This window comes from Chlorocebus sabaeus, chromosome 21, assembly GCF_047675955.1.
Source record: "Chlorocebus sabaeus isolate Y175 chromosome 21, mChlSab1.0.hap1, whole genome shotgun sequence".
Lineage (NCBI taxonomy): Eukaryota > Metazoa > Chordata > Mammalia > Primates > Cercopithecidae > Chlorocebus > Chlorocebus sabaeus.
The window spans coordinates 89,718,811-89,745,994 of NC_132924.1; the positions used below are offsets into that span (position 1 = coordinate 89,718,811).

At 39.8% G+C, this 27,184-nt stretch overlaps 1 protein-coding gene across 1 annotated transcript in view; it reads left to right on the forward strand.

Annotated features, from left to right (window-relative positions):
* The first annotated feature begins 1,737 nt into the window (after nucleotides 1-1,737).
* Nucleotides 1,738-27,184, forward strand: part of CAPZA2 (capping actin protein of muscle Z-line subunit alpha 2) — a 55,516-nt gene continuing 30,069 nt past the window's right edge. Inside the window, exons 1-2 of the mRNA XM_007982680.3 lie at nucleotides 1,738-1,889; nucleotides 26,888-26,951. Of these exons, the coding sequence (XP_007980871.1) occupies nucleotides 1,851-1,889; nucleotides 26,888-26,951 (103 nt within the window). The 5' untranslated portion in view covers nucleotides 1,738-1,850. The remainder of the gene's footprint in view (nucleotides 1,890-26,887; nucleotides 26,952-27,184) is intronic.

Consider the following 27,184-nt stretch of genomic DNA (forward strand, 5'->3'; position numbering starts at 1 on the left):
CCAGATCAGGAACACTGGCATCAGCTGGGAGCCTGTTATTCCACAGGCTGTATTCTGGAGAAAACAGATTCTCCAGCCTCATGCCAGATCTATTGAATTAGCAACTTCATTTTCACAAGATTCCCAGTTGATTCATATATATGCAGCTTTGATTACATGTTTAATCTCTCATAAACTTCAAGCTTCAAAAGCAGGGTTGCTAGATTTAGCAAATAAAAGTAAAGGATGTCCAGTAAAATTTGAAAACAATGAGTAATTTTTAAGTATGTCTCCAACGCTTCATGGGACATACTTTTCAAAAGATTGCTTATCTGCAATTCACTTTTGATTAAGTGTCCTATATTTAATATGGCAACCCTATTCAGGAGGGTAGGATCCATGTCTAACATAACTTTGTATTCCCCTGGAATAGTACAGCGCCTTCCCCAACTGTTTTTGTTTTGTTTTGTTTTGTTTCGTTTTTTGAGACAGAGTCTCGCTCTGTCACCCAGGCTAGAGTACAGTGGCGCGACCTTGGCTCACTGACACCTCCACCTCCCAGGTTACAATGACTTCTGCAACTCTCCTGCCTCAGCCTCCCCAGTAGCTGGTATTACAGGCATGCGCCACCACTCCCGGCTAATTTTTGTATTTTAGTAGAGATGGGGTTTCTCCATGTTGGCCAATCTGGTCACGAACTCCTGACCTCACATGATCTGCTGCCGAGGCCTCCCAAAGTGCTGGGATTACAGGCGTGAGTCACCACGCCCGGCCCCAACTGTTCAATATATGTTTGTTTAATGAGTAGAAAAATGAGCTTCTTGAGAACAGAAGTTTCTCTTTCAATTTCAATAGTTTTGGAGTACAGGTGGATTTTTGGTTACATGGGTAAGTCCTTCAGTGGTAATTTCTGAGATTTTAGTGCACCCATCACCTGAGCAGTGTACCCTGTACCCAATATGTAGTAATTTATCCCCTCCCCAGTCCCCAAAGTCCATTTTATCATTCTTATGCCTTTGCACACTAACAGCTTAGCTCCCACTTATAAGTGAGAACATAAAATATTTGGTTTCCCATTCCTGAGTTACTTCACTTAGAATAATGGCCTCCAGCTCCTTCCAAGTTGCTGCAAAAGGCATTATTTCGTTCCTTTTTATGGCTGAGTAGTATTCCATGATGTATATACCCACATTTGCTCTATCCACTCATTGGCTGATGGACACTTAGGTTGGTTCCATTTCTCTGCAATTGCGAATTGTGGTGCTATGAACAGGCGTGTCTAGCTTGTTTTTTTCCCCCTCAACACTTTAGCCCCAGAGACTAACACAGTGCCCCGCACCCCGTTAAAGGACCAGAAAATATTTGTTGGATGAATAAAGGAATATATAAAGAGCAATCTTTCAATTATGGAGCGGGTCGTGTGTGTGTATTTTAATGAAAGCCGACTATTTAATATTTTTTTAAAAACAATGTTTAAAAAGCTTCTATTTGTCCACCTTTTCACATTTTAGCTGGCAGAGTTCAAGACTTGATAGAAACATAACGAAGGGCTCAGAATGTACTCATCGCAGACTGAGCCCATATGGTCACTGTGGGGAGAGAACGTTACACTCACGATGCTAGCAAGCCGGCTGCAGGCGGCCCTGGGAGACACCGTCCCCCGCCCGGTCACCAGGCGCCCGCGCACGCGCACAGCCGCGCTCAGTCCCGGAGGGCCGGGTCGAGGGAGGCGGGGCTCTCGGGGCGCGTGCGCGGCGACCTGAGCGGCGGGCCCCTCCCTTAGCGGGGGCGCGCGGCGCTGAGGACCGCACGGAAGCGGGGAAGTCAGGTGGCCGCTGCCGCCGCCGCCGCGGTTTGTCGCCAGAAGGAAGATGGCGGATCTGGAGGAGCAGTTGTCTGATGAAGAGAAGGTAAGAGTCGTGGGGGTGGCGGCGCCGGCCGTCGGGAGCCGGCTCAGCCCGGGCGGGTGGGCCCGGAGTCTGGTCGCGGGGGATGGGCATTGGCTTGCGCTGGCGGTGCCCTCGTCTGCCCTTCCTTCCCCATCCTTGCTGCGCCGAGTGCCTGCCCCTGTCCGTCACCCGAGGCCCCGCGCGGGGGCAGGTCTTTGCCAGGCCTGCTTGCTCCGCTCCTTGTAGGGTGTGTACTCCGAAAATAGGAAGCGGGAGCCGGGCGACGGCGGGCGGGGGCGCGGGCGCGGGGGAGGGCGGCGGCTGCCCGGGACTCTCTCCTGCTATCCGGCCGCGGAGCCTGCGCCGGGGGCCGGGGACCGGGGACGCAAAGGGGTCTGCGTCCGTGCCTGGGAGCGGCCCAAGGGCAGTGCCCAGCGCGGCGGCCTGGCCTGTGAGTGTAGCGGCGGGTGAGGGGGAAGGGAAAAATCGCTTAGGAAGCAGACCTTCACTTCTCCCTTCTACTTCCCCCTCCCCAAAGCAAAACGCTTCCTTTTCTGATTCTCTACGGTTTATCCTTTTTTTCCCTTTCCCTATGGAGGCCGGCCTCTCTCCCTCTCTCTCTCGTTTCGTGGCTCTGGCAGTAAGCTTTGCAGCTCCCATGTTCCCCGGGAGGCAGCGGAGTTGCTCACAAAAAGACGACCCCCTCCCCATAGTTGTTTTCTGCCCACGTTGTCAGCATTCTCCCCGGGGGTCGATTTGGTGGCACGTCACCTTCCTGCTAGGACTTCTTCCGAGAGGGGAAATTGTTCTACTCCTTTTACTGTATGTCAGATGCTGTGACAGCAGTGGAACCAGATGAACTACTTAAGTTCTCAGATATTTAAAACGAGCAATGGAATAATTCATTGAACTGCTGCTCTCTTAATTCGCCCCTTTCGTTTGGCTTTCGTGAACGTCCCATTCCCGAGGGTGGTGGGATAGGGGAGAACCCTGCTAATTTTTACTGTTTCTCGGAAAGGACCCTGACGTTTCTCAAACTTAGAAGTAACTGACAGAACATACGAGTGAGTGAGTTGTAGGGTTGGAAGTGTCCACTCTTCGTTAAAGAGTGCTCCATTTTTAAATTTCAAAGCAGTACAGCCAATGGGGGAAAATACAGGTACATTTAGGTATGTTGTGGTGTTTAAGAAATCCTCGTGTAAGTCTGAGAATATTTTCATTTGGGACCCTCTGCTTTAGGTGTTTTTATATGCTGTGTTCTTGCACCGAAATAGAAGGTTCTGTCCCATTCCCAATGTGAATGGTCAGAAGTCAGTCTCATCTTTATTTTCGAAAATCTGTTTTTCTCTTGTGTTGTTTGGTGAAAGTGATAATACAACAACAAAATGGGGGCGAGCAGCGTCTCCATAACCCACAGACCCAGTAGGCAGATCCCTGTATCCACAAAAGTTGCTATACAGTATTCAATGTATAATCTTGGTAAATAACCCTAAGTAGGTGACTGAAAATGTACAGGAGTGCACAAACACATATTTAAAATTGAGTCGTGCTAAAAAGCTTAACAAGAGATTATCGTGTTTTTATTCTACCATTCTTAAGTGGTGATTAGTAGCTCAAGTGGCTAGAAATCTAGCTGAAGAGAGAATACTCAGTGTGGGAGTTAATAAGACCTGCCATGTGTTGTAAAGGCCTAAAATTAAAAAGTTTTTTAAAAATGAGATAACAAGATACCTTATTATCCGGCACTCTCAGGGCACTAAGCTTCATAAAGAGGAATGAGGAGGTTCTATGTCTTAAAGCCTGTGCCGCCTAGTAGCAAAATGTTTTATGGTTAAATGAATGAAAATTCTAATTTGATTTTTGGTGTTTTGTAACAATATGATGTAGATATTTTACATATAAATTTCATCACTATATTTACTAATTTAAAAACTGACAAAACTTTTAGGTTAAATTCAAGTAACCAGTTAAGTGAAATTTTAACATTCTTGTCAATTGAGATATCTAAAGGTTGTTTTCATTTTGGGGGAGGAGGATGTGTTCAGTATGGGATCAGAAAACAGGACTTAAAAGTGATATTTTGATATTACTCTTTCTACGCCTTATTGGTAATTTTCAAAAATAAGCTGTCAAGCTGGGCACGGTGGTTTGCACCTGTAATGCCAGCTACTCTGGATGCCAAGGTATGGAGGATTGCTTGAGCCCAGGAGTGTAGACCAGCCTGGGCAACATAGCGAGACCTCATCTCTAAAAAAAAAATACTAAGTTTTGAATACTTTTAAGTTTTTGAGATTTCCATTCTGGATTGCAAATCTGAGGAAGGGAAGCTGTTAAGATGTATCTAGTACTGTATATATGCTTGGCTCAGTTAGATCCATTCATTACTTAATTTGTTGTTGTAAGAGGTAGTAGTTCTATTTCCATTTCACAGATGAGTAGAGTGAGGTTCAAAAGCTTTAAGTAGTTCACCCAAGGACAGTCAAGATGAAGGTCTTGTTACATTATGCTCTCTTCTTTTTTTTTGTTTTTTTTTTTGTTTGTTTGTTTGAGACAGAGTCCCCCTCTGTTGCCCAGCCTGGAGTGCAGTGGTGCAATCTCGGCTCACTGCAACCTGTGCCTCCTGGGCTCAAGCGATTCTCCTGACTCAGCCTGCTGAGTAGCTGGAATTACAGGCACGTGCTACCAAGCCCAGCTAATTTTTGTATTTTTAGTAGAGGTGGGGTTTCACTATGTTGTCCAGGCTGGTCTTGAACTCCTGACCTCAGGTGATCCACCTCCCTCGGCCTCCCAAAGTGCTGGGATTACAGGTGTGAGCCACCATGCCCAGCCGACATTATGCTTTCTTAAACAAAATTGATAAAAACCTCTTCTGGTTTTGTCTCTTCATTTTTAATTTGTTGACAGCTTATTTTGAAAAAGGAGAAATATTGGTTCTTCCTTTTTTCTTTTTTAGACAGGGTCTCACTCTGTCACCCAGGCTAGAGTGCAGTGGTGATCATGCCTCACTGCAACCTCAACTTCCTGGGCTCAAGCAGTCCTGTCACCTCAGTCTCCCCAAGTAGCTGGGAGTACACGCAGGCGTGCCACCACACCCAGCTAATTTAAAAATTTTTTTTTATAGAGACAAGGTCTCACAATGTTGTCCAGGCTGATCTCAAACTCCGGCTCAAGCGATCCTCCCACTTGGGCCTCCTAAAGTGCTGGCATTACAGGCATGAGCCATGATTCCTGGCCCTTTTTTAAAAAGTAATACCGAGCAAGTAGTGTTAAGTTCTAAATTTTTGTCTTGATCATTTTAGAATAAAGCTTATTATTAACACATTTAAATGTGTTATGCTACTGGTAGGAAGCATTTTAGAAATTAATCTAGAATAATAGTTTTGTTTTTTAAAGTCATACACAATTGCTTTTTGAGGCTATCACTATGAAATTTAATAACCTTTTCTCCTTTGGCCACTGGGTGAATGGGAAATAAATTTAGCTGAAGACCACAATGAAGTTCTTTAAAGCTCTTAACTTGTGTAGTGTGTCCCATAGACTTTTTTACATAGTTACAGAAACCCTAGACCCAAAACAGTTCATTTTCATTCCTGGGTCAGCTGTATTGTACAGTAAAGCATTTTTGTGAATTTGAAATTATATGAAATAGTTGTGTAAGACTCGATTGAAAAGACCCATTCCAAAACCTCTCTCTGGATGAGAGATTCAAGTTCCAGAAGGAATACACTTAGTTACTGATGGGAAAGGATCTTTTTTCTTCCTGTAACCCTTTACTTCAGTGATTACAATAATCTATCCCATAGCTTCAACTTTTAGGTCTTTGCAGATGTCTCCCAGGTACATAGCTGTAGCACTAACTTCTTTCCAGATTACTGGTCAGATTTTTATCTGCTAGTCATGTTCACTGGAGATGGTTAATTAGGTACGTTCAAATGGAGCTTGCCTAGAAGTAAATTTATGAACTCCCTTCATCTTTCCTCTCACACAAAGGGGGATATAATCTATCTCTCTTGATAATTTTTCTCTTTATATCTTTATTCCCATTATTCCAGTCATCCTGGTTTTTAATTTCAGCTTTATTCTAACTTTTTTTGGCCCCGTACCTTACAATCAACTGGTAAAAGTTGTCACTTCCATCATCAAAATGTATTATACAAATAACATTTCTTGCTTGAAAAGTCAATTCATTTATATTAATACTTGGTTTATTATCTCTTCATTGACCTGATTATTAAATAATGTTTGGTAACAAAATTTCACTGTACAAACAGAATGCAACTTGATTATACTTGTTCTGTGCCAACAGTTAAGAAGTAAAGTCAAGAAAAATGTCTCATATCCATTCTTTCCCTTCTGTTGTATTTGCCACTGTTAGGCTTTTACTATGAAGTTTCTAGACTAATTCCTCCTGTTTCCTGTATCTAAGCCATGCTTTATTATGTCATTTATCTACTCTCAAAATTTTAGTGCCTGGATCCTCCATTGCCTTTACAAGGAAGTCCAGCTCTTAAAAAATGGTATTCATGGCCTTGTATTCCGTTTTAACCTAAATAGTTCTGACATTTTCAATATATATAGTTACTTAATCATGCTGTGAATTTAGAGAGAACTGCATACTAGTTCATTTCTCTCTCTCTCTTTTTTTTTTTTTTTTTTTCACTCTGTCACCCAGGCTGGAGTGCAGTGGCACAATCTCAGCTCACTGCAACCTCCGTCTCCCAGGCCCAAGCAATTCTCCTGTCCTCCTGTCTTAGCCTCCTGAGTAGGTGGGACTACAGGCACATGCCTGCGTGCCTGGCTAATTTTTGTGTTTTTAGTAGAGATGGGGTTTCACCATGTTGCCCAGGCTGGTCTGGAACTCCTGAGCTCAGGTGATCTGCCTGCCTTGGCCTCCTGAAGTGCTGGGATTACAGGCATAGGCATGAGGCACCACTCCCAGCCACTGGTCCATTTCCAGCACCTCAGATAAATTATTTAATCTTAACTTCAGTTTGCTCTGAAATGTTAGAATGTGGTAGTAAGTTACCTTCTTCATTAAGTTGTTATAAGTCTATTGGGCTTGGCATGTAGTAAGCACACAATAAATTGTAGTTATTTTTCTCTGCTCATGACTTTTCATCTACTTTGAGTATTGGCACTGCTCCCAGGTCTGTCCCCTTTTTTGAAACATGAAAATCTCAGTCATCCCTCAAGATTTAGCTTAGATTACACAGCTTTTTTAGCTTCTCATCTGAACTCTACAAGAGATCATTAGTATTAAATACAATTTTACGTAATAGTTATTTGCTTATTGTTTTTTCCCTTTTCCATTGGAATTCCTAAGTGCAGAATAATGTCATCTTTAGCATCTCTCATTACTCTACATGTGCTGAATAGGATGGCTCTATCTGTAGTTTATATACTTCTCCCTTAGTGACTGGCTTCAGAAATTTTGTGTATGTAAAAACAATAGAAGCTGCCATTATATTTCATAATATTAATGTAAAATTAGAAATGCTCTTATTGGCTGGGCGGTGTGGCTCACACCTATACCCCCAGCACTTTGGAAGGCTGAGGCGGGTGGATCACCTGAGTTCGAGACCAGCCTGACCAACATGGTGAAACCCTGTCTCTACTAAAAATACAAAAAATTAGCTGGGCATGGTGTCGTGCACCTGTAGTTCAAGCTACTCAGGAGGCTGAGGCAGGAGAATCACTTGAACCAGGGAGGCGGAGGTTGCAGCAAGCGGTGATCGGATCACTGCATTCCAGCCTGGGCAATAGAGCAAGACTCCATCTCAAAAAATTAAAAAAAAAAAAAAAAAGTTCTTATTAATGAGAAAGTAAACTCAAGCAGAAAGCTATTAATGTAGACAATATTTGTTCCTAATTCCATTCTATAGATAAATTATGTTATTTCACCAATAAAATACAAAAATTTCTGTTGCAGACAAGAACTTGACAGCAGCTATAACATTAGTGGAGTTTTTCAGACTTTACACATTAAATTTGTAGTAAATTTTCAGTGCATTTGGGAGCCATTTTTGCATGAGTAGTTGGATAGAATAATTGCACGTTAGTGTGAGAATACAGATATGAAAACACTTAGAGAATTTAAATAATTTTTAAGGTTGAAAAGCATGATGGCAAAACTTGACCTGTGGTTCCAAGCTATGACCTAAAAGCCTAATCAGTCACCTGAAGCAAAAATTTGTTAAAGTTATTATAGCAATAATTTGTAATAGGAGATTCATGCATATCAAAGAAAATGGGGTCTTTGTCTTCTGAAAACCACTCTTCTAACAGGTTCCATAAACATACCGATGGCTGTTGTCAAAAAAGGAGTATTTCATAAATTTTATTTTGAGGATTAAGTATAGTTTTTACATTCTTGCTCTTATGACATATTTACATGTCTCACTATGCATCTAATGGCTGAGAACTTTTCTATGCATTCTAATTCACAGTGTTTCTACTGAAAATGACTTGAAATCGTTTACCTCCATCTTCATTCATTTACCAAATATACCATATTTCGCTGATTTCAGTACTGATACTTTTTTAGATTTTAAGATCTCTGAAATCAGGCTGCATTGTTCAATCAATAGCTTGTAATATTTCATTGGTAGCATTTTTCCTTTTTTAGTGGTACATAAAGTTAGGCATGTTATATTGATTGTGAATCAGGATAGGCAAGAATATAGTTCAGTAACAAACATCCTAAAATCTCGGCACAAGAGTGTTGAATGTGGGAGCTTTGTACCGCATCTCATTCATTCGATGTATATCTAGTGTGGGTCAACAGAGAGCCCTGCTCAGGGAAGTAATTTAGCTTTCCAGTTGGTTAGAGAGCTTCCATCTAAACTTTTTTCTCAGTCACTGCAGTGGTAGGAAGGAAATGGAATGAATTGCACACTTTTTTTTTTTTTTTTTTTGAGAGACAGAATCTTACTCTGTCGCCTAGGCTTGAGTGCAGTGGCACAATCTCGGCTCACTGGTACCTCCGCCTCCTGGGTTCCAGTGATTCTCCTGCCTCAGCCTTCCGAGTAGCTGGAAGGAGCTCACGTCACTTCTCCTCAGATTTCAATTAACTAAAGCAAGTTACGTGTATAAACCTAATTTCAGAAAGGTCAGGGAAGAAGAGGCGAATTGGAATATTTGTGAATAGCAATAATGACAGCATAGATTAAGTTTTAAATTCACTAAAGTGTAGCGATCACCTGGAAGGTAGATACAATGCAATGCAAAACTGTAGATTCAAAGATGAATTGGACATATATAAGATACATACTAAATTGGATCTAAAAATTTAGAAGATAGAAAAACTACTTCTGCCTAGGGGCATGGTAAACATCAGTTGGGGTCAAGCTCATACTAGAGAGCACAACATAGGGAAAAATAACAGGAAAGTGGGAATGAGCAGGCAGTGAGTTTTGTGTGAAAAGAATTCAGTTAAATAGTTGAGTGTCTACTCTATCTTCAGCACTTTTAGAATAAGAGATGCAAAGGTGAGTTGTGCTGTTTAACAGCTCACTGTCAGGGTTTTTCCACCTCAGCACTGTTGACAGTTTGGGCCAGATATTGTTGGGCGAGTGGACGTCCTGTGCATTGTAGGATGTTTAGCAACATCCTTGGCCCATGTGATATGCCACTACCACCACCAAGGCTTACCAATCCAAAATGTCTCCTGGTGGACAAATTCACCCCTGGCTGATACCCATGGGTCTAGATAGATTAGAGCTAGTAAGAACAGTTGAGAACCTGGCTTAAGTGGACTTTAGGACCTGGTTTAAAGTCATCCCACAAGAAATGGAGGCAGAAAAGATTGCTCATAGATTTTAGAGTTGGAATCAACAAGACTTGGTAAATGAATATAGGGGAAAGGCATGAGTCAGAGAAAACTGTGAACATTGAAGTCTGGATGACTGGGAATTGGTACCACTAGTAACAACTGGAGAACACGGGAAAGAGGATACCCAGCTGGGAGAAATAACGGTGAATTTAGTTTTGGTTGTACTGAGTTTGAAATGCTAGTTTGTTTATGTGAAAATGCCTAGCAGATACAGGAGACAGAGAAACAGCTTGGAAAAGAGGTCACCTCCAGAGATTATATAGAGATTTGAGAATCCTTTTTGTGGGTTAAAGCGAGATGGGATAAGCCCTTTAGGACAAAAAGCTTAGACTTAGGAAAGAGGAGAGGGCAGGAAGCATATACTTAATACTTTGATTTGAGGAATAAGAAGTGGAGAGAGGCCTAAAGGTGAGGAGAAACCCTTGAAGTCGAAGTGTTACCTATTGATAGCTAGCTAGCACAGAGTAGGTGCTCAGGTCACAGAATGTGAAGAGAATTTCAAGAAGGAGCAGTTGCAGAGATTAGGGGTATGAGATTGAAAAAAGCCTTTGGATTTAAGAGAAAGGAATGAGAAACAAATTACACCTACTCTATGCCCGGCACTTTAACATGTATTCTCTCTATTAATTGTCAGAATAACCTTGTTATTATCTTCTTTGTTATTATCTTCCTTGTTATTATCTGCTTTATTATCTTCATTGTACAGACAGGAAACTGGTGCAGTTAAGGCTATTTAAGTGGTGGACTAGGGATTAGTGGCCTTCAAGAGAATAGTTTTACTAGTGTTTAGAGCAAGGAGTGGAGAAACATAAGCCAGATAACTGGAGTCTGTAATAAAAAGTATGTATTTTCCCTTTTCCAGAAACGGCCTTTCAGTCTTGTTTGCATTCTAAACTACTCATCTTTGGATAACCAGACTCAAGGTCTTTCTCCTCTTCTTTTGTATCCTGACCTATCTCTGCTCCCATAGCAATGTGTACTTATCTTTGTTATAGCATTTACCAATTTTAATAGATTTACCCACTGTCCTTATTTCTTGTGTTCTTCAGAGCCAGGCCTTATGTCTTCTTCATCTTGGTAATTCCAGTAGAGTGCCTAGCATGTATTAAATCAGTGATTTTCAACTCTGGCTGCACATTAGAATCAACTGGAGAGTTTATAAACAAAATGAAAGCACAGGCTCCTCTTGTGGGTGAGGCCTGGAGTATCCATAATTCCTTGTTTTTTTTGTTTGTTTGTTTGTTTTGTTGTTGTTGTTGTTTTAAAGCTTCCGAGGTGATCTGAATGTGCAACTAGGGTTAAGTTTCACTGTATCACTGTGTTAGGGGCTCAATAAATATCGACTAAAGGATGAGTGGAGACAGTAAGTATAAATTATTCTTGAAAAAAAATTAGTAGTGTAACAAAAGAGAAAAATATATATTACTACTTTGTTTTTTCCTGCTGTTTCATTTTAAGAATACTTTTTTTGTAAGAGAACATTCTAGGGTGTACAAGGGAAATGATTCAGAAGGGAAAAGGAAATTGAAAACGTAAGATAAAGAATAGTTTACATAACCTATTCTCTTTTAGTTTATGATGATGCCTACTTTGGATTCATGGGTTTCTTCATATTTTAAATAAATGGTAAAAATATATTTAAAGAAGAATCAATGTTGAGTTCTGTAGATGACCCAGTTTTAGGTTAAGTGCTGTGGGCCCTGTTTTTAATTACCAATCAAAATGATAATTATAAAGGAAAAAAATTTTTGAGGAAAACTTACTAAAACAAATTACCACTCTTAAGTTTACCTGTATTAAAATAAATTCACCTGAAACACAGACATGCAATAGTGATCACTTGGTCATAAACTATTTAAATGTCATAGAGTTCAAAAAAGTAGGTTTTTTCTCCTTTTTTACCTCTAATTCTCAAGACAGCCATTTTTTAGAGAGTTGTGGAAAACAACCTCAAATAATTATTTTAGTTGAAGTGGAAAAGTGCATAATAGCTCCTTTAATTTTACTACCAGTGTCTGAAGTAGTGACCGTTTTTGGTGTTTCATTTTCTTGAGAATCAAGTAAAACCTATAATTCATTTTGCAAGGGGACTAGACTAGACAAATTTTACATCTAAAGGCCCTTATAGGACATGGGTGCGGTATCTGGTCACCCTTCAGAATCACCTGGAGAGATTTTCTAAAACATAGATTTCTAGGTTCCCATTCTCTGGAAGTAGATTCACTGAGTCTAGAATAGAGGGTGGGAATCTGTTTTTTTTCCGAGCTTTCCAGGTGAGTCTGACCGCCATTCGTATCTGAAAAATTCCTACCGTACTATCTCCTTCCTTGATCATGGCGGCCCATACCATGTGGAAATTATAGGGGCTGTAGGTAGGATTCTCAAATAAAATACTGATGCCTCAGTAAATTTGAATTTAAGCTAAACAGTGAGTCATTTTTAGTACAGATATTTCCCATAGTAGTGTACCTTTGGACTGCTGGAGAGTGCAGGGTCCTTTGCCTCTAAATTTAATGCCTCTAGATGGCTGTTCTGGGGCTTTTTGTTGTTGGGTTTTTTTGTTTTTCGTTTTTTTGTTTTGGTGCTGTGTATTTGTGTACATGTATGTCTGTGTGCTCCCATGCACATACATTGTCTGCTTTTTATACTTTCATCTTTATTTTTTCAGTTGCTTAAGGTTTAAAAACATTTTTAAAAATTTTTGTCAGTTTACCATTTTTATAGCTGCTTTGGTGAGGACTCCATTTCTTGTTAAGGAATTGTTTTCTTCAGACAGTTTTTAAATCTCCTGGAACTCAAGTTTTACCTTAGTGTTTGAAAACATGTTGCCAAATGTTCAGCAAAGGCAGCAGAACAATCTGGAGAATTCATGGACATAGGCAGGTGAAGTAACTTTAATTTTGCCATCAATTTCTGTAAATTGTGGTAATGAATGACAACCCATGGTAAACTCTCGTGTTGTACCCTCATGTTCTAGGTGGTAATTATAAAACTGAGGTAGCACTACCAATTGCTTATGACTTCCAATAATAAACACATCTTGAAGGGCCATCATAGGCTGAGGGAACCCAGTCACTTCCACCTGTGGCACTTCACCATGGAGCTTGTCTTTGCTTGAGAAAGGTACATTCTGTACCATTAATGCAAAGAGTGACACAGTCAAGGATTGCAAGGCAGAAAGATACATGTGAAGCTTGTGTTCATCCAGCCCTCCTTCCCTTTGTTCTCTTTCCCTGATAAGTTTTTCAGCAGTGTAGGTGTAAGATTGTACATTTCCAAATTCCATATTCCAAGTATTATAGGCCATTAGAAGTACTAGATGTTTTTGCACTCACTGCTTTTTCTGAGGTGTCACTCAAGGCCAAAGGCAACAATTCAAAAACCTGCTGATACTTGCCTGGTTCATCAGGGTATCCCGTAATGATACCAAGGCTTTTGATCACAGCTTCTCATACCAAATATGCCTTACCTTCCATTTAAGGAGGACTAGGGTGTGAGGAACTTCTTGAGGAAAGTAAGGCACCACTACTCCATAGGATTTAGCTACAAGTAGTGTCCTTTCTGGGTCTTTGTGACTCACCTCTTCCCATCACTGTGGTAAATGTTTGGCTTCTGCATGTGTTGGTCCGACATGATGTGTGAATGTCATAACACCAGTTAGTATCACTTGCCTTGGCTCTTTATCTGGCCTCTTGATCATACTAGAAAGAACGTGGAGAAACTGATGTTTCTTTTTAGATTCAAGCTGTAGGCATGTTGTATACAATCTGAGGGCATCAATGTCTCTGTCTTTGCCAGCAGCATGTCAAGTACAATGTATGGCAAGCAATGTCCAAGCATCAGCACAAGGCGTTTTTCACTGCAGTCAGAGACACTTCTGATCCTAAGCGACATCTGCTGACACTTGACAAAAAGAAAGTAGTGCATAGTGGAAAGCAGAAGACAGTTTACTGTGGGGTTTATCAAAATGAACTGTGCTTTTACTTGATGGAGAAAATAGCATTCTTTCCTTTCTCTCCTAAGAGAAGGGACTGGGGAATTCTCTCTAAGAATAGTGGAATCATGCTGGGCACGGTGGCTCATGCCTGTGATCCCAGCACTTTGGGAGGCCGAGGTGGGTGGATCACTTGAGGTCAGGAGTTCGAGATCATCCTAGCCACCATGGAGAAACCCTGTCTCTACTAAAAATACAAAAATTAGCTGGTTATGGTGGTGCTCACCTGTAATCCCAGCTACTCAGGAGCTGAGGTGGGAGAATCACTTGAGCCCCGGAGGTGGAGGTTGCAGTGAGCAGGGATGGTGCCAGTATACTCCAGCCTGGGCAATAGAGCAAGACGCCGTTCCAAAAAAAAAAAAAAAGTGGAATCAACAACAACTGGTTTTGAAAGATGAATATCCTTCTTTTTTTTTTTTTTTTTTTTTTCCCTTGCCTGAACTGTTTACGACTGGATTCTGTTCACTTTCTTCAGTCTTGTAGGGATTCCAAAGAAGGTTGAATGGAATCATAAACTACCAAATGGCAAAGTGTTCATTTTTGAGGATGGCAATTTTAGGTCTTCTAATTTGCTCCATCAAAGACCATTTGTCACTATGTAATAAATTAATTTTATCTTCCCAATTTGTATACTAACAAGGAGTTATCTCCAGGTTGAAGAGTAGAACGAGTGAAAGAAGATTGCCTAAAATTGATGTAAGAGCTTCTAATTCATTTTCTTTTACTCCACTAGCAGTATCCACAAAATCTTTCCCAGTTACTTGATCACTTCCAAAGTCTCAGTAGATTTGCAGTAAATTGGAGGGATTTTTTTTGTTTTTTGTTTTTGAGACAGGGTCTTCCTCTGTCATCCAGGCTGGAGTGTAGTGGCACAATCACAGCTCACCGTATCCTTGACCTCCCAGGTTCAAGTGATTCTCCTATCTCAGGCTCCCAAGTTGCTGGGACCACAGGTGCTCACCCCCATGCCTGGCTAATTTTTTATTTTTTATTTTTCTCATTTTTTGTAGAGACAGGATCTTACCATGTTGACCAGGATGGCCTCAAGTGATCTTCCCATCCCAGCCTCCCAAAGTGTATAACTCAAAAGTTCTGATCATTGTTTTCATCTGAGGTGTTTATTGATGTAAACTTGCATTCTTCAATAAAAATTCAGTTACTTAGAAGTTTAAAGCACTCAAGAGGTTTGACTGGCTCCTGAATTTCAGGGCTCAGTTTGTAATGTTTTCGTTCCTCTGAAGGAACTTTGTTTTCTGCTGCCTTTGTCAGTTTGGCTCGGATCTTCCTTTGTTAAAATGTTGTTGTATGTCAACCACTTCTCTCCTCCCTTCACATCCATTGGCTGATAGGAAACTAAATAACCGCACTTGTAAATTTATGTCTGAAAAAAAATTAATATGATTTGTGGAGAATCTTGTGTTCTCTTCTAATGTTTAGACTATATGTCACCTTATTTGCTTGCTTAAAACATGTTTTTAAGTATCTGAATTCCTTGCTTCCTGTGTGCCTTGGTATGTCCCCAATTACATATCTTAAATTCAGGCTTCAACGGTAAGTAAGATCTTGTTTTAATGGCCTCCTCTTCACTCCATTGGTGGAGGGGTTCTTGCCCTGGAATTGGGGGGTTGACAGAACATACAAAACCTGACACTGGACAGATGAGATTGACAGCAGTTTATTAATCACGAATACTCAGCAGGCCAGGAGAGAGGAGACAGCACACCACGCAGGCCCGCATGGGAGTTGTGCTTGGTTGGGAACAGAGTGAAGAACAGTCGGGCTGTAGGAGACAGACTTTTAGTAAGTATCAAGAGGGTGGAGTGATCCCTGGTTCTCAGGGCATGATCCATTCATTGTTTGATAATTCCAAGGGCTGGCAGGGACCTGAAGCTTGCTACTCAGGGATAAGAAGGAACTGTGTCTGTTCCCTGTGATAAAAGATTGTTTGTCTAGGGGACCTTGTCTGTGGGAGCAGAGTGAAGAGAACTTGCAGTTAGGCCATTCAAGGTTCTCCCTGTTTTCCCAAAGTGTCAAGGCACACGTAATATTGAGCCTTAATTTTAGGCCTTAAACCACAAGTCTCAATAGTACTAGCTAGTTATCAAAGGTATTTGCTAATGATTGCTGTACTAAATAATGTATCAAGAAGTTTTTAATCGTATAATTTGATCTTAGAGTTTTTCTTTCTGTATGACCTTTTCTTCTGATGCTTTGCAAAGTTTAAGATATTCTGCTGCTGTGTGCAGTTTCACTACAGTAAATAAAAGATGGCCAAATCATGTATATGAAGTGATATGGTGACAGGAAAGACAAGAGTTCTTGTTTGAGAGACCTAATGGAGTGATAAGGCTCCAGTTCTGTGTATATGTGGGATGACAAAGAATGGATAGGTTGTAGGAGCTAGAAAGTGGCAGAAAGATTACAAAGGTAATAGCTATTATTTGAGTGCTTACTCTGTGCCAAGCACTTTTCTAAGTGTATTATCTCATTTACTGCTAGTGAGGAAACTGAATTTAGTTTGCTTAAGGTCATGCAAGTAGTAAGCGGTGGAGCTGTAGTCTGAATCCCTGCTTAATGTTATTTAAGAGCTTATGCTGTTAACAGTTAATATTTTACAGCCTTAGAAGAACCTTATATATCATGCTAAAGACTTTGAACTTAATCTTGTTGGTATTGGGGAACCATTGAGTGATCTTGACAGGGAGGAAACGTCAGAATTTACATTGAAAAATACCAGTCTGGTGGCAAGGTGGAAAATGAATTTTGGAGAAAGTTGAGGCCAGAGGCAGGACAGCTTTATAACAATCCAGGAACAAAGTGCCTGGGTCTGAATAAAATGGAATGGAATCAAATAAAAGGGGAATGAACTTGAGACAGATACTTACTGATCATGTGACTGACTGTAGGAGAGAAGTGTGGAATGATTTCTAAGTAGTGGCAATAATTTTATCAGGAACAGAAGGCAATATATTTGAATGAGAAGAGAAGTTCAAGGTATCTTTGAGGCATTTTGATGGAGATCTCTAACAGATAAATTATAGTTAGAAAAAGGATAAGATCTTTATCTTGAGTGAGGTTATGATAGGTGCGTAGATTTGAGAGTTACTGTGTGGTGATGATGGAAGCAATGGAAATGGATTACCTAGAGATTTATTTTGTAACTCACAAAGAATCGTCATAGAAGACTTTATGCTGTATTAGGAGGTGGCTGTGTAAAAAGCTGAGGACTTCATCCAGAGACTTCATTCAGAACTTAATTCTGGATTTCTGTTTTCTCTTTCATAAATTAAGGGTAATATCAGCTATATCAAAATAATCATAGATAATATTGTATTTTATTAGGGCCTGAGGTATAAGAGTTGAAAAATAATGCTGCATGGGATCTCCCTTAGTTTTTACCTTTGAAAACTGAGGTTTGCAGAAGTTAAAATAAAAACAAAATCTTGGCTACAGATCATTTGCCTTTACTTACGTAAAGCCCCACATCTTAACTGCACATTGCCACCATCTTTCTCTCCTGTGTTGCTATTACTGGTGTTTGAGGTGAGCAGGGTCAAGTGGAGGGGGAAGGGTGACACCCCAAATAAGAAGAAAGGATGTTGATGTATGGCAAGTGAACGCACTGCAGACAGCACAGTAATACATGGGCATAAGCTACCCTTGAACACTGTAGGGCACAAAGAAACTAAGATATAATCACTTGAAAATGTCTGTACTCCAGGTCTATATTTAAGAATATTGGCCAGGCGCGGTGGCTCATGCCTGTAATCCCAACACTTTGGGAGGCTGAGGCTGGTGGATCATGAGGTCAGGAGTTTGAGACCAGCCTGACCAACATGGTGAAACCCTATCTCTGCTAAAAATACAAAAATTAGCCGGGCGTGTGGCATGCGCCTGTAATCCCGGCTACTCAGGAGGCTGAGGCAGGAGAATCACTTGAACCCAGGAGGCAGAAGTTGCAGTGAGCAGAGATCGTGCCACTGCTCTCCAGCCTGGTGACAGAGTGAAACTCCATCTCAAACCAAAAAAAAAGAAAATACTGGGACTGTGCTAATGCAGACATACTTCTTATCTACTGCTATTGCTGCTAATAATAATAGCTAATATTATTTATTCACCCAAGGTCACATAGCTAATGACTAGTAGAGATTAGAAATCCGGCCTGGTCAGTCTGGCTCCAGAGACCATACTATAAACCATTACACCAAACTGTCTCTTTTTATTGGGATAAGTTTTTGTGATTTTTGAATGTAAATTATTGAAAATTAACAATCTATCTACAGTAGCAGTCTCCATCCTTTTTGGCACCAGGGGTCCCGTTTCATGGAAGACAGTTTTTCCACAGGGGCTAGCGAGGTGGGGATGGATGGGGGAGTGTTTCGGGATGAAACTCTTCCACCTCAGATCATCAGGCATTAGTTAGATTCTCATAAGGAGCACACAAACTAGATCCCTCGCATACACAGTTCATACTAAGGTGTGCGTTCCTATGAGAATCTCATGCTGCCGCTGATCTGACAGGAAGCAGAGTGCAGGTGGTAATGCTTGCTTGCCCACTCCACCTCCTGCTGTGTGACCCTGTTCCTAACAGGCCGCAGACTGGGACCTGTCTGTGGCCTGGGGGTTGGGGACCCCAATCTACAGAATTGCATTAGTGGTAACTCTCAAAATGTTCATTTCATTGAAAGACTACATTCCCTGACCATTTTGAATAAATGGGAATTTATTTGTGCTTATAGATTTATTCACCCTGTAATCAGTAACTAGTGATTACAGAGTATGGGGCAGAGAAAACAGATTCTGCCTTGGTGGGAGGTTAAATGTTTATTTATTCAGCTAATATTTGAGGGTCTGCTATTTGCCAGGTACCGTTTTAAGCACTCAGATATGGCAGTATATAGGCAGTTTCTCCCGCTCTGATTTTTTTTTTTTCCTTCCCAGACTAAATCAGTGCTAAACTTTGAGGATTTTGAAAGCAGAGGGCCTGGAAAGTTGGCCAGTTTTTTTAAAGTAAATTAAGGTAAATACGTTTAACCGTAGATGACATATCAAAAAAGTACTCATTTGTCTTGCTTTATTATAAAGTCTAAACTAGAGCAGTTTATTTTTGAGTTTCCAAAATCATGAGTTGGTTCAAATAATTGTAAACAAACAACAGTAGATATGATTACATTTTGATTAATCAGAACTCAAGTAATTAGAATCCTCTATTTAATCCAAAATTATTTAATTTGATTTTAAGGGGATGATGGCTCACTGTGAACTGCAGCAATGCCTACTAGAATTTTTTTTTTTTTTTTGAGAGGGAGTCTCACTATGTTGCCCAGGCTGGAGTGCAATAGCACGATCTCAGCTCACTGCAGCCTCTGCCTCCCGGGTTCAAGCAGTTCTGCCTCAGCCTCCCGAGTAGCTGGGATTACAGACACCTGCCACCGTGCCCAGCTGATTTTTGTATTTTAGTAGAGATGGGGTTTCACCATGTTGGCCAGGCTGGTCTTGAACTCCTGACCTCAGGTGTTCCACTTGCCTCGGCCTCCCAAAGTGCTGGGATTATAGGCGTGAGCCACTGTACCCTGCCTTTTTTTTTTTTTTTTTTTTTTTTTTTGAGACACTCTTGCTCCGTCGCCCAGGCTGGAGTGCAGTGTGATCTCGGCTCACTGGATCCTCCCAGGTTCAAGTGATTCTCCTGCCTCAGCCTCACGAGTAGCTGGGATTATAGGTGCCCAGTACCACACCTGGCTAATTTTTGTGTTTTCAGTAGAGACAGGGTTTCTCCCTGTTGACCAGGCTGGTCTCCAACCCTTGAGTTCAGGCGATCTGCCCACCTTGGCCTCCCAGAGTGCTGGAATTATAGGCGTGAGCCACCACACTGGCCATGGAAAGTCTTTAAAGTCAGTTGGTGAGGAGGATTAGAAAATTAATTTGCTTTCACATTACTTACATTGATATTTTTGTAGTGTTAACCAAAGCCTCTATTAAACTCTAGAATAGCATCACTTCTTGCTGCCTGCTAATATTATTGAATATTTAGGACTTTCTTGAGGGAGTCACATTCTTACAATTACTACTTGAATGATGACTGCTGACTTCTTTGGATACTTATCAGAAGGGTTGTTGGAATTTACTAAACTATAAGATGTGTTTTTTTTATATCTCTGACAAAGAAATAATTTATATTGTTTAAATAGGACTAAATATGTAAGATCTTTTTTTTTTTTGGTCCAGTGAGGAAAAGAAATATACTTTAGCAAATAGTACTAGAATGTTTTATTTATCCATATAACAGTGTAATAAAAAAGAAATAGAGCCCCATCACACATAAGACACAAAAATCAATCCTGGGCAGATTGAAGGACTAAGTACAAAGAGCTGAACTTTAAAGTTAGAAAAAATATAGGAGAAACCACCCAGCCTCAGAGTAGAGAAGGAATTTTTTCCCCCAGTCTTTAAATACTTGACTGTATTAAGGGCATTCTCTTACAAAACTACAGTACAATCATCAGGCCGGACGCGGTGGCTCACGCCTGTAATCCCAACACTTCAGGAGGCCGAGGTGGGCACATCACGAGGTCAGGAGATTGAGACTATCCTGGCTAACACGGTGAAACCCAGTCTCTACTAAAAATACAAAAAATTAGATGAGCGTGGTGGCGGGCGCCTGTAGTCCCAGCTACTCCGGAGGCTGAGGCAGGAGAATGGCATGAACCCAGGAGGCGAAGCTTGCAATGGGCTGAGCTCATACCATTGCACTCCAGCCTGGGCGACAGAGCGAGACTCCGTCTCAAAAAAAAAAAAAAAACAGGTTGCATCACTAATGCACCTTCCCCTCCACCCCCCTGGGTTCGGGATCTAAACCAGAATCACACTGAATTTTGTTGTAATGTCTCTGGTCTTGCTTAATTTGGAACAGTTTCTCAGCATTGTTTATTTTTCATGACCCTAACTCTTTTGAAGAGTACAGACTTGTTATTTTGTAGACCGTCCCTCAAGTTTAGTTTATTTGTTTCCTGATAATTAGATTCAGCCTGTGAATTTTTAGCAAGAGTGTCACAGAAGTGGTGTGTTCTCAGTATGTACTCTCAGGGAGCACACGATGTCAGTTTTTCCGTTTTTCTTATTACTGTTGATAACTTTGGTCATTTGATAAAGGTGGTGTATGGCAGGTTTCCTCAGTGTAAAATTACTATTCTTTAGTAATTAAGTGTCACCTGGAAAGATACTTACAAACCATGTAAATATCCTGTTTTATTCTTCTGCCCACCAACTTTAGCCTTCCTTGATGATTTTTGCTTGCAAGAATTACTGTGGTGGTCACCCAAGGTGATTTTCTAATTCAGTCCCTCCTTTTACATTTATTAATTGGAATTCTATGATGAAGGGCTTTTCATTTTCCCCCATTCGTTAATTTATTTCTTTATGCCAGTATGGACTCATAGATTCTTGTTTTATTCTGTGGGTTACCATTTGTTACTAACATTATTATGTAATGGGTTGCTTGAAGAATTATTATTATTATTTTTTTTACAAAATAAACCCATAAGAAAAACAAAATATGAAAAAATAATGTTTGACAGTATTACTTTTGTATTGTCTCAGACAGTTGATGGTCAGAAATTGTTTTTTTTTCCTCAGGGCTTACATGTATTTTGGATATTTTTTGAACACACCACTTTTATCTTCTGTATAGGTAGCTTTATAGTGACTAGTGATGTGTGCTCTTCTACAAGAAACGCAGTAGAATGGAACTTTTTTATGTTATATTTGTTACCTATGTGTATATTTTATACCACATAATGTTTGGAATCAAGAGAAAGAAAAAAATATAATTTCAGGATTTAACTCAGGTTATACTTGAAGCTCTATAGGTTAACTTTTCAAAACTACTCTATACTTCTTGATGTGATTGTTGTGAGGTATGCCTATCTGCTGCCAGGGACTTTATCATGGAGGAATACGGTTAATTTCCCACCTGTAGCCCCTGGTCCCCAACAAAACTATGCCCCCAAAATCCTGAATTAGATTAGAAATCTAATTAGAAATGGAATAAAAGTAATAACTCTTTCATGATTTTGACTCCAGTTTGTCCAGAATTGACTTTGAAGAATAGCATGTGGAGGAAGATGGTGGATAAGGAAAAAAAAGATTTAGCAGTGGGCTTAGAAATGTATCTAATAATTCGCTAGACTCTTTTTTAAAAGCTATAATTCCCAAGGGCAAATGGAATGTATTTACCTACCCTCCATGTTTGTTAAACTTTAAGGAAATACGTTTGTAATTGTTTTCAGAAGTTCTACTCTTGGGATCTCTTTTTAACTTGTATGATTTTTTTTTTCTTTTTTGCATTTAGAAATGAGCTAGAATAAATAATTTTTAAAATTAAAATCAGTGAGGAGGAATGTTGAGTCTGTAGCAGTGGATAAAAAATACCTGGATAATTGAACGATATCTTCTTAGGAAGACAGTCAAACTTTTGCTTTGAGAGACACACTTTCGTTTGTCTGGGGCCTGAGAAATCCAAAGGTCAGATTCTTAACCTTTTGAAATTCAGAAAGAACCAGATTAAAGTATTTCAGGCACGGCTGGTTTAATCCACATTGTGTTTGGGGTTCTCAGCTAGTCTGCTCCCTTGACCTCCCAACCCTTAGTGGTACTTTTGACCCACCATTCACTTTGGATGTTGTGGAAGAGAAGTAATACCTTTTGATTACTGTGTACATTTAGTGCAACCGCAAGGGCAAATAAGTTCATAGAATAAAAATGCAGTACAGATCATTTTTGCTTTCTTGGTGAAAACCCAAAATAGAGCTGACTAAAATTCTAAATGGTATATTGCCTTTTTTGGAAACAACTAAAATTTTTAAATCTCAACTAGTTAAATGCATTACTAAATATACTATATGTATACTGCTTGCTATCAGGAATTTAATTTAGCCAGTTTTATAGGTAGTGTTTGTATAAGTCATTAGAAGTGTTAATAATTACCTCAAAATTCTAAAAGTGTTTTGTTATCACATTTTTAATTTCTTTCCTGTGGTAGTGATCAAAAGACTTCAGTTTAAATACTTCCTAACAACTCCTTATCTCAATAGGAAGGGGATAGCGGCAGAAAGGGGATAAGAAAATGAAGATGTTTACATAATCATAATAGGCTCCCGTGTATGTTTGATGTTTGGCATGCACAGTGGCCTATGCCCTACTCTATCCTTGCCTTTTTAAAATTGTTATGTATGTTTTACCTTTTAATAGTACTCTTAAATGTTTTAGAAGCAATGTATTTTGAAAACACATAAAAAATTTTAATTTTTCAATTAGTATATAGTAAGTACTCTTGTTTGATGACTTTTAGCACATGTATAGATCAATGTAACTACCACAATCTAGATATATACTAGTACAGTTCCATCAACCCCAGAACTCCGTTTCTTTTCCCCTCTCATTTCTCTGTTTGTAGTCACACTCTTCCCCTTCCCCACCCCTCAGCCTCCAGCAACCATCCATCTTTTCTTCGTTGCTCTAATATTGTTTGAGAATGTCATATATAGGGAATACTGTAGAGTTACTATGTAACCTTTTGAGATTGGCTTATTTTATTCAACATAATGCTTTTGAGGTTCATTCCAGTTGTCACATACATTAATGGTTTGTTCCTTTTTATTGCTGAATCATATTTCATTGTGTAAATGTAGCACTGTTTATTTGTTCACCCATTTATGGACATTTGGGTGGTAGATCGTTTCCAATTTTGAGCAATTGTGAATAAGTTTTTATATGAACATAAGTTTGCATTTCTAAAGGGTAGATACCTAGGAGTAGGATTGCTGTGTCCTATGGTGTGTGCTTGCTTAATTTTATAAGAAATGACCAAACTGTTTTCCATATTGGTTGAATGATTTTGCATTTCCACAGAAATGTATGAGCGTTCCAGTTGTTCTGCATCCTCACCAGCACTGGGTGTTATGTCCTTTTTATTTTAGTCATACTATTAGGTATGTAGTAGTATTTCGTGATTTCAATATTCATTTCTCTACTGACTAATGATATTAAGCATCTTTATGTGCACTTACCTGTCTTATATATCCTCTTTGGTGGCGAAGTGTCAAGTCCTTTGCTTACTGTTTTCTTGTTGTTGGAGTCTTGAGGGTACTTTATATATTCTGAATAAAAATCCTTTGTTGAGTATGCAATTTGATGATATTTTCTCCACTTTGTAAACTTGCCTTTTCATTCTTAACAGAAGTCTTCCACAGAGCAGGTTTTACATTTTTATTAAGTCCAGCTTACCAGTTTTTGTTTTGTTTTGTTTTGTTTTTTTAATGGATCATGGTTTTGGTATCATGTCTGTGTGTGGACAAAACACCTATTTTTTTTTCTATTCTCCCACTCAGCACAACAGTCAACACAGAAGACTTCTGTGACCCAGTGTTTGGTGGGGAGAGGTGGGAGTCCCCCACCAAAAATCAAGCAATCAGTTTTACAGTGGACACCGGCTGGGTGTCATCTAACTTAACTCCAATACCATCTACCTGGAGCTGCCTGGAGATAGATCCCACAGGTGGAGGGCTCAGTCCCCAAGGTTGCTCCTTCCCCGACTTCAGACACCAGTCGCAAGTCCAGGCATTTGGAACTTCTGACTGACCATCTATAGATCCAGATTCTCACAGCCTCCTTTTCGGGTTCAATAATTTGCTAAAGTGGCCCACAGAACTCTGGGAAATGCTTACTTACATTTACCAGTTTATTGTAAAGGATACAGATGCAGAGATGCATAGGGTGAGTTATGGAGGAGGGGAGCAGAGCTTCCATGCTCTCCCCAAGCACCCTACCCTCCAGAAGCCTCCCTGTGTTCAGCTCCTCCGAAGCTCTCCAGACCCTCTTTATGGGTTTTTATGGAGGCTTTATTACGTAGGCATGATTGATTAAACCACTGACGATTGATAATAAACATAACCTTCAGCCCTTCTCCCCTCCCTGGAGTGGAGGTTAGGAGGTGGGTCAGAAGTCCTAGCCCTCTAATCTTGCCTCATCTTTCAGTGACCAGCCCCACCCTGAAGTTATCAGACAGCAGTAGTTTGGAACACTAAGAAGTTTGAAGCAGAATCTATGATTGTTGTCAGATACCAGATAGATAACAAAAAGATGATAAGGTGATAACAAAAATTGGTATTTAAATTAGGGCTTACCAAGTACTTGAGATCATTTACTCTTCTCAAAAATTCTATGAGCTAGTTACTATTTTATAGGCACTTTTTAGGTGAGGTAACTAAACAGAGGAAGTTCCGTCTGATTCCAGAACCTAAAGTTCTATTAATTACAAAATGCTGCTTCCAAGTTCAAAGCTACAACAATTCCCTTTGTCTTAAATAGACGTTTTCTGACCTTTTGAAGGCCTTGTCATACACGTGACCTTTAACTAGGAACGTCTTCATTCTAGCCATCTATACCTTTTTTCCATGTTTCTCTCCTCTGAAAACTCTATCTGTACTTAGACACATATACATGCACACATAACACATATACAAACATACACAGCCATTTCCTTTTCTTTCCATTATTTTTAGTTTCTACATCAAAGCAATGATAGTGCTATCAAAGTGGTAGATATAAAAATAAATCAAGGCTTGTTTTTGCCAAGGATGGTCTCTTCATACAGTGAATACTTGAATGTGCATAAAAATCATCTGGAAATGTTTAAATGGTGTTTGCCAGGACCTGTCTCTGGAGATTCTGATTCGGTTAGTTGGTCTGGGGCCAATGAATTTGCATTTTTGACAAGGTGCTGCTGTGGCTGCTTGCCTGAGGACTACACTTTCAGGGACACTACCTCAGCTTATTCAGAGGTACCATGTAGTGTGATTGGATGGCTCCTATACATACTTAAGGTGCTTTCACTAAACTATTATGTTAGGCACATCATCTACTCTCTCAGATACATTTTCATTAGTGATTAATCTCTTTATCAAAATAGGCTTTATTCTCTTAAAAATATGCCTGTTAGCACACCTGTTGATATTTAATCTCCTACTTGTCTTTGAACTAAGATTTCCTAAGATCTAGTCAGGTCTCCTGTTAAACCTTTTGAACTTAGACTTTTCCTCTCTCCTTTTTTTCTACATGTATTACTAATTTGTGACTTTTTAGTCGAATGTGTATATCATTGTTCTTCATTTTATTTATACCTAAATGCATCGTCTTCACACATAGAAAATTTTGTGATTGATTTTTTTCACTTTAGTTAAGAAGAAATAAAATTGCTTATAAGAAATTGTTGGCCAGGCGTAGTGGCTCACGCCTGTAAACCCAACACTTTGGGAGGCCGAGATGGGAGGATCCTTTGAGCTCAGGAGTTCAAGATCAGCCTCGGTAACATAGTGAGATCCCTTCTGTATCAAAAATACAAAAAATTATCCAGGTGTGGTGGCATATGCCTGTAGTCCCAGCTGCTTGGGAGGCAGAGGCGGGAGGATGGCTTGAGCCCAGGAGGCAGTGGTTGCAGTGAGCCAAGATCACGCCACTGCACTCCAGCCTGGTGACAGAGCAAGATCCTGCCTCCAAAAAATAAAATGAAATAAAATAGGCCAGATGTGGTGGCTCATGCCTGTAATCCCAGCACTTTGGGAGACTGAGGCAGGCAGATTATTTGAGGTCAGGAGTTCAAGACCAGCATGGCCAACATGATGAAACCTCATCTCTACTAAAAATACAAAAAATTAGCTGGGCATGGTAGCACATGCCTGTAGCCCCAGCTACTTGGGAGGCGAATGCAGGAGAATCACTTGAACCCAGGAGGTGGAAGTTGCAGTGAGCTGAGATTATGCCACTGCACTCCAGCCTGGGTAACAGAGTGAGACTCCATCTCAAAAAATAAAAAATCAAAGTTAAATAAAATAAGAAATTGTTTATCTTATAAATATCTTATAAATATCTTATAAAATTGTTTATCTTATAAATTCAAAGCTGTAGGCAGCTTTGAATCTTTAACTGTATTGTATATTTTATCTGCATTCAGTCTGTATGTTGTGATTATATTATTCAAACAGTAGTGATCTTAAGGTGACTGAGTGAAGAAGTGTCACTGTATTTAAAATCTTAAGCCATTTTCAGTAGAACTTTGAAATAGTATAGTTTTGCATGTTTTGTGCTTATTTTAGCGGAAACCTATGATATGGAACATTTATATCTTTCTTTCTATTTTAGGTGCGTATAGCAGCAAAATTCATCATTCATGCCCCTCCTGGAGAATTTAATGAGGTTTTTAATGGTGAGTGTTTGATTTATAACACTAGCCTTGATGTATCAAGCTCTCTTTTTAAAAGAATACCAAAATAATCAAAATAAGCTAAGGAGAGTATGCAGAAAAATCTGTTTTCTGAATTACAATGAAAATATGTTAGCCTGGATTTTGTAATGGCTAGAATATAATGTATTTATATATGATAATTCTGTTAGCAAATTAACCCTTTTAAAGACTAAAATAAATTTTATTCATATCAC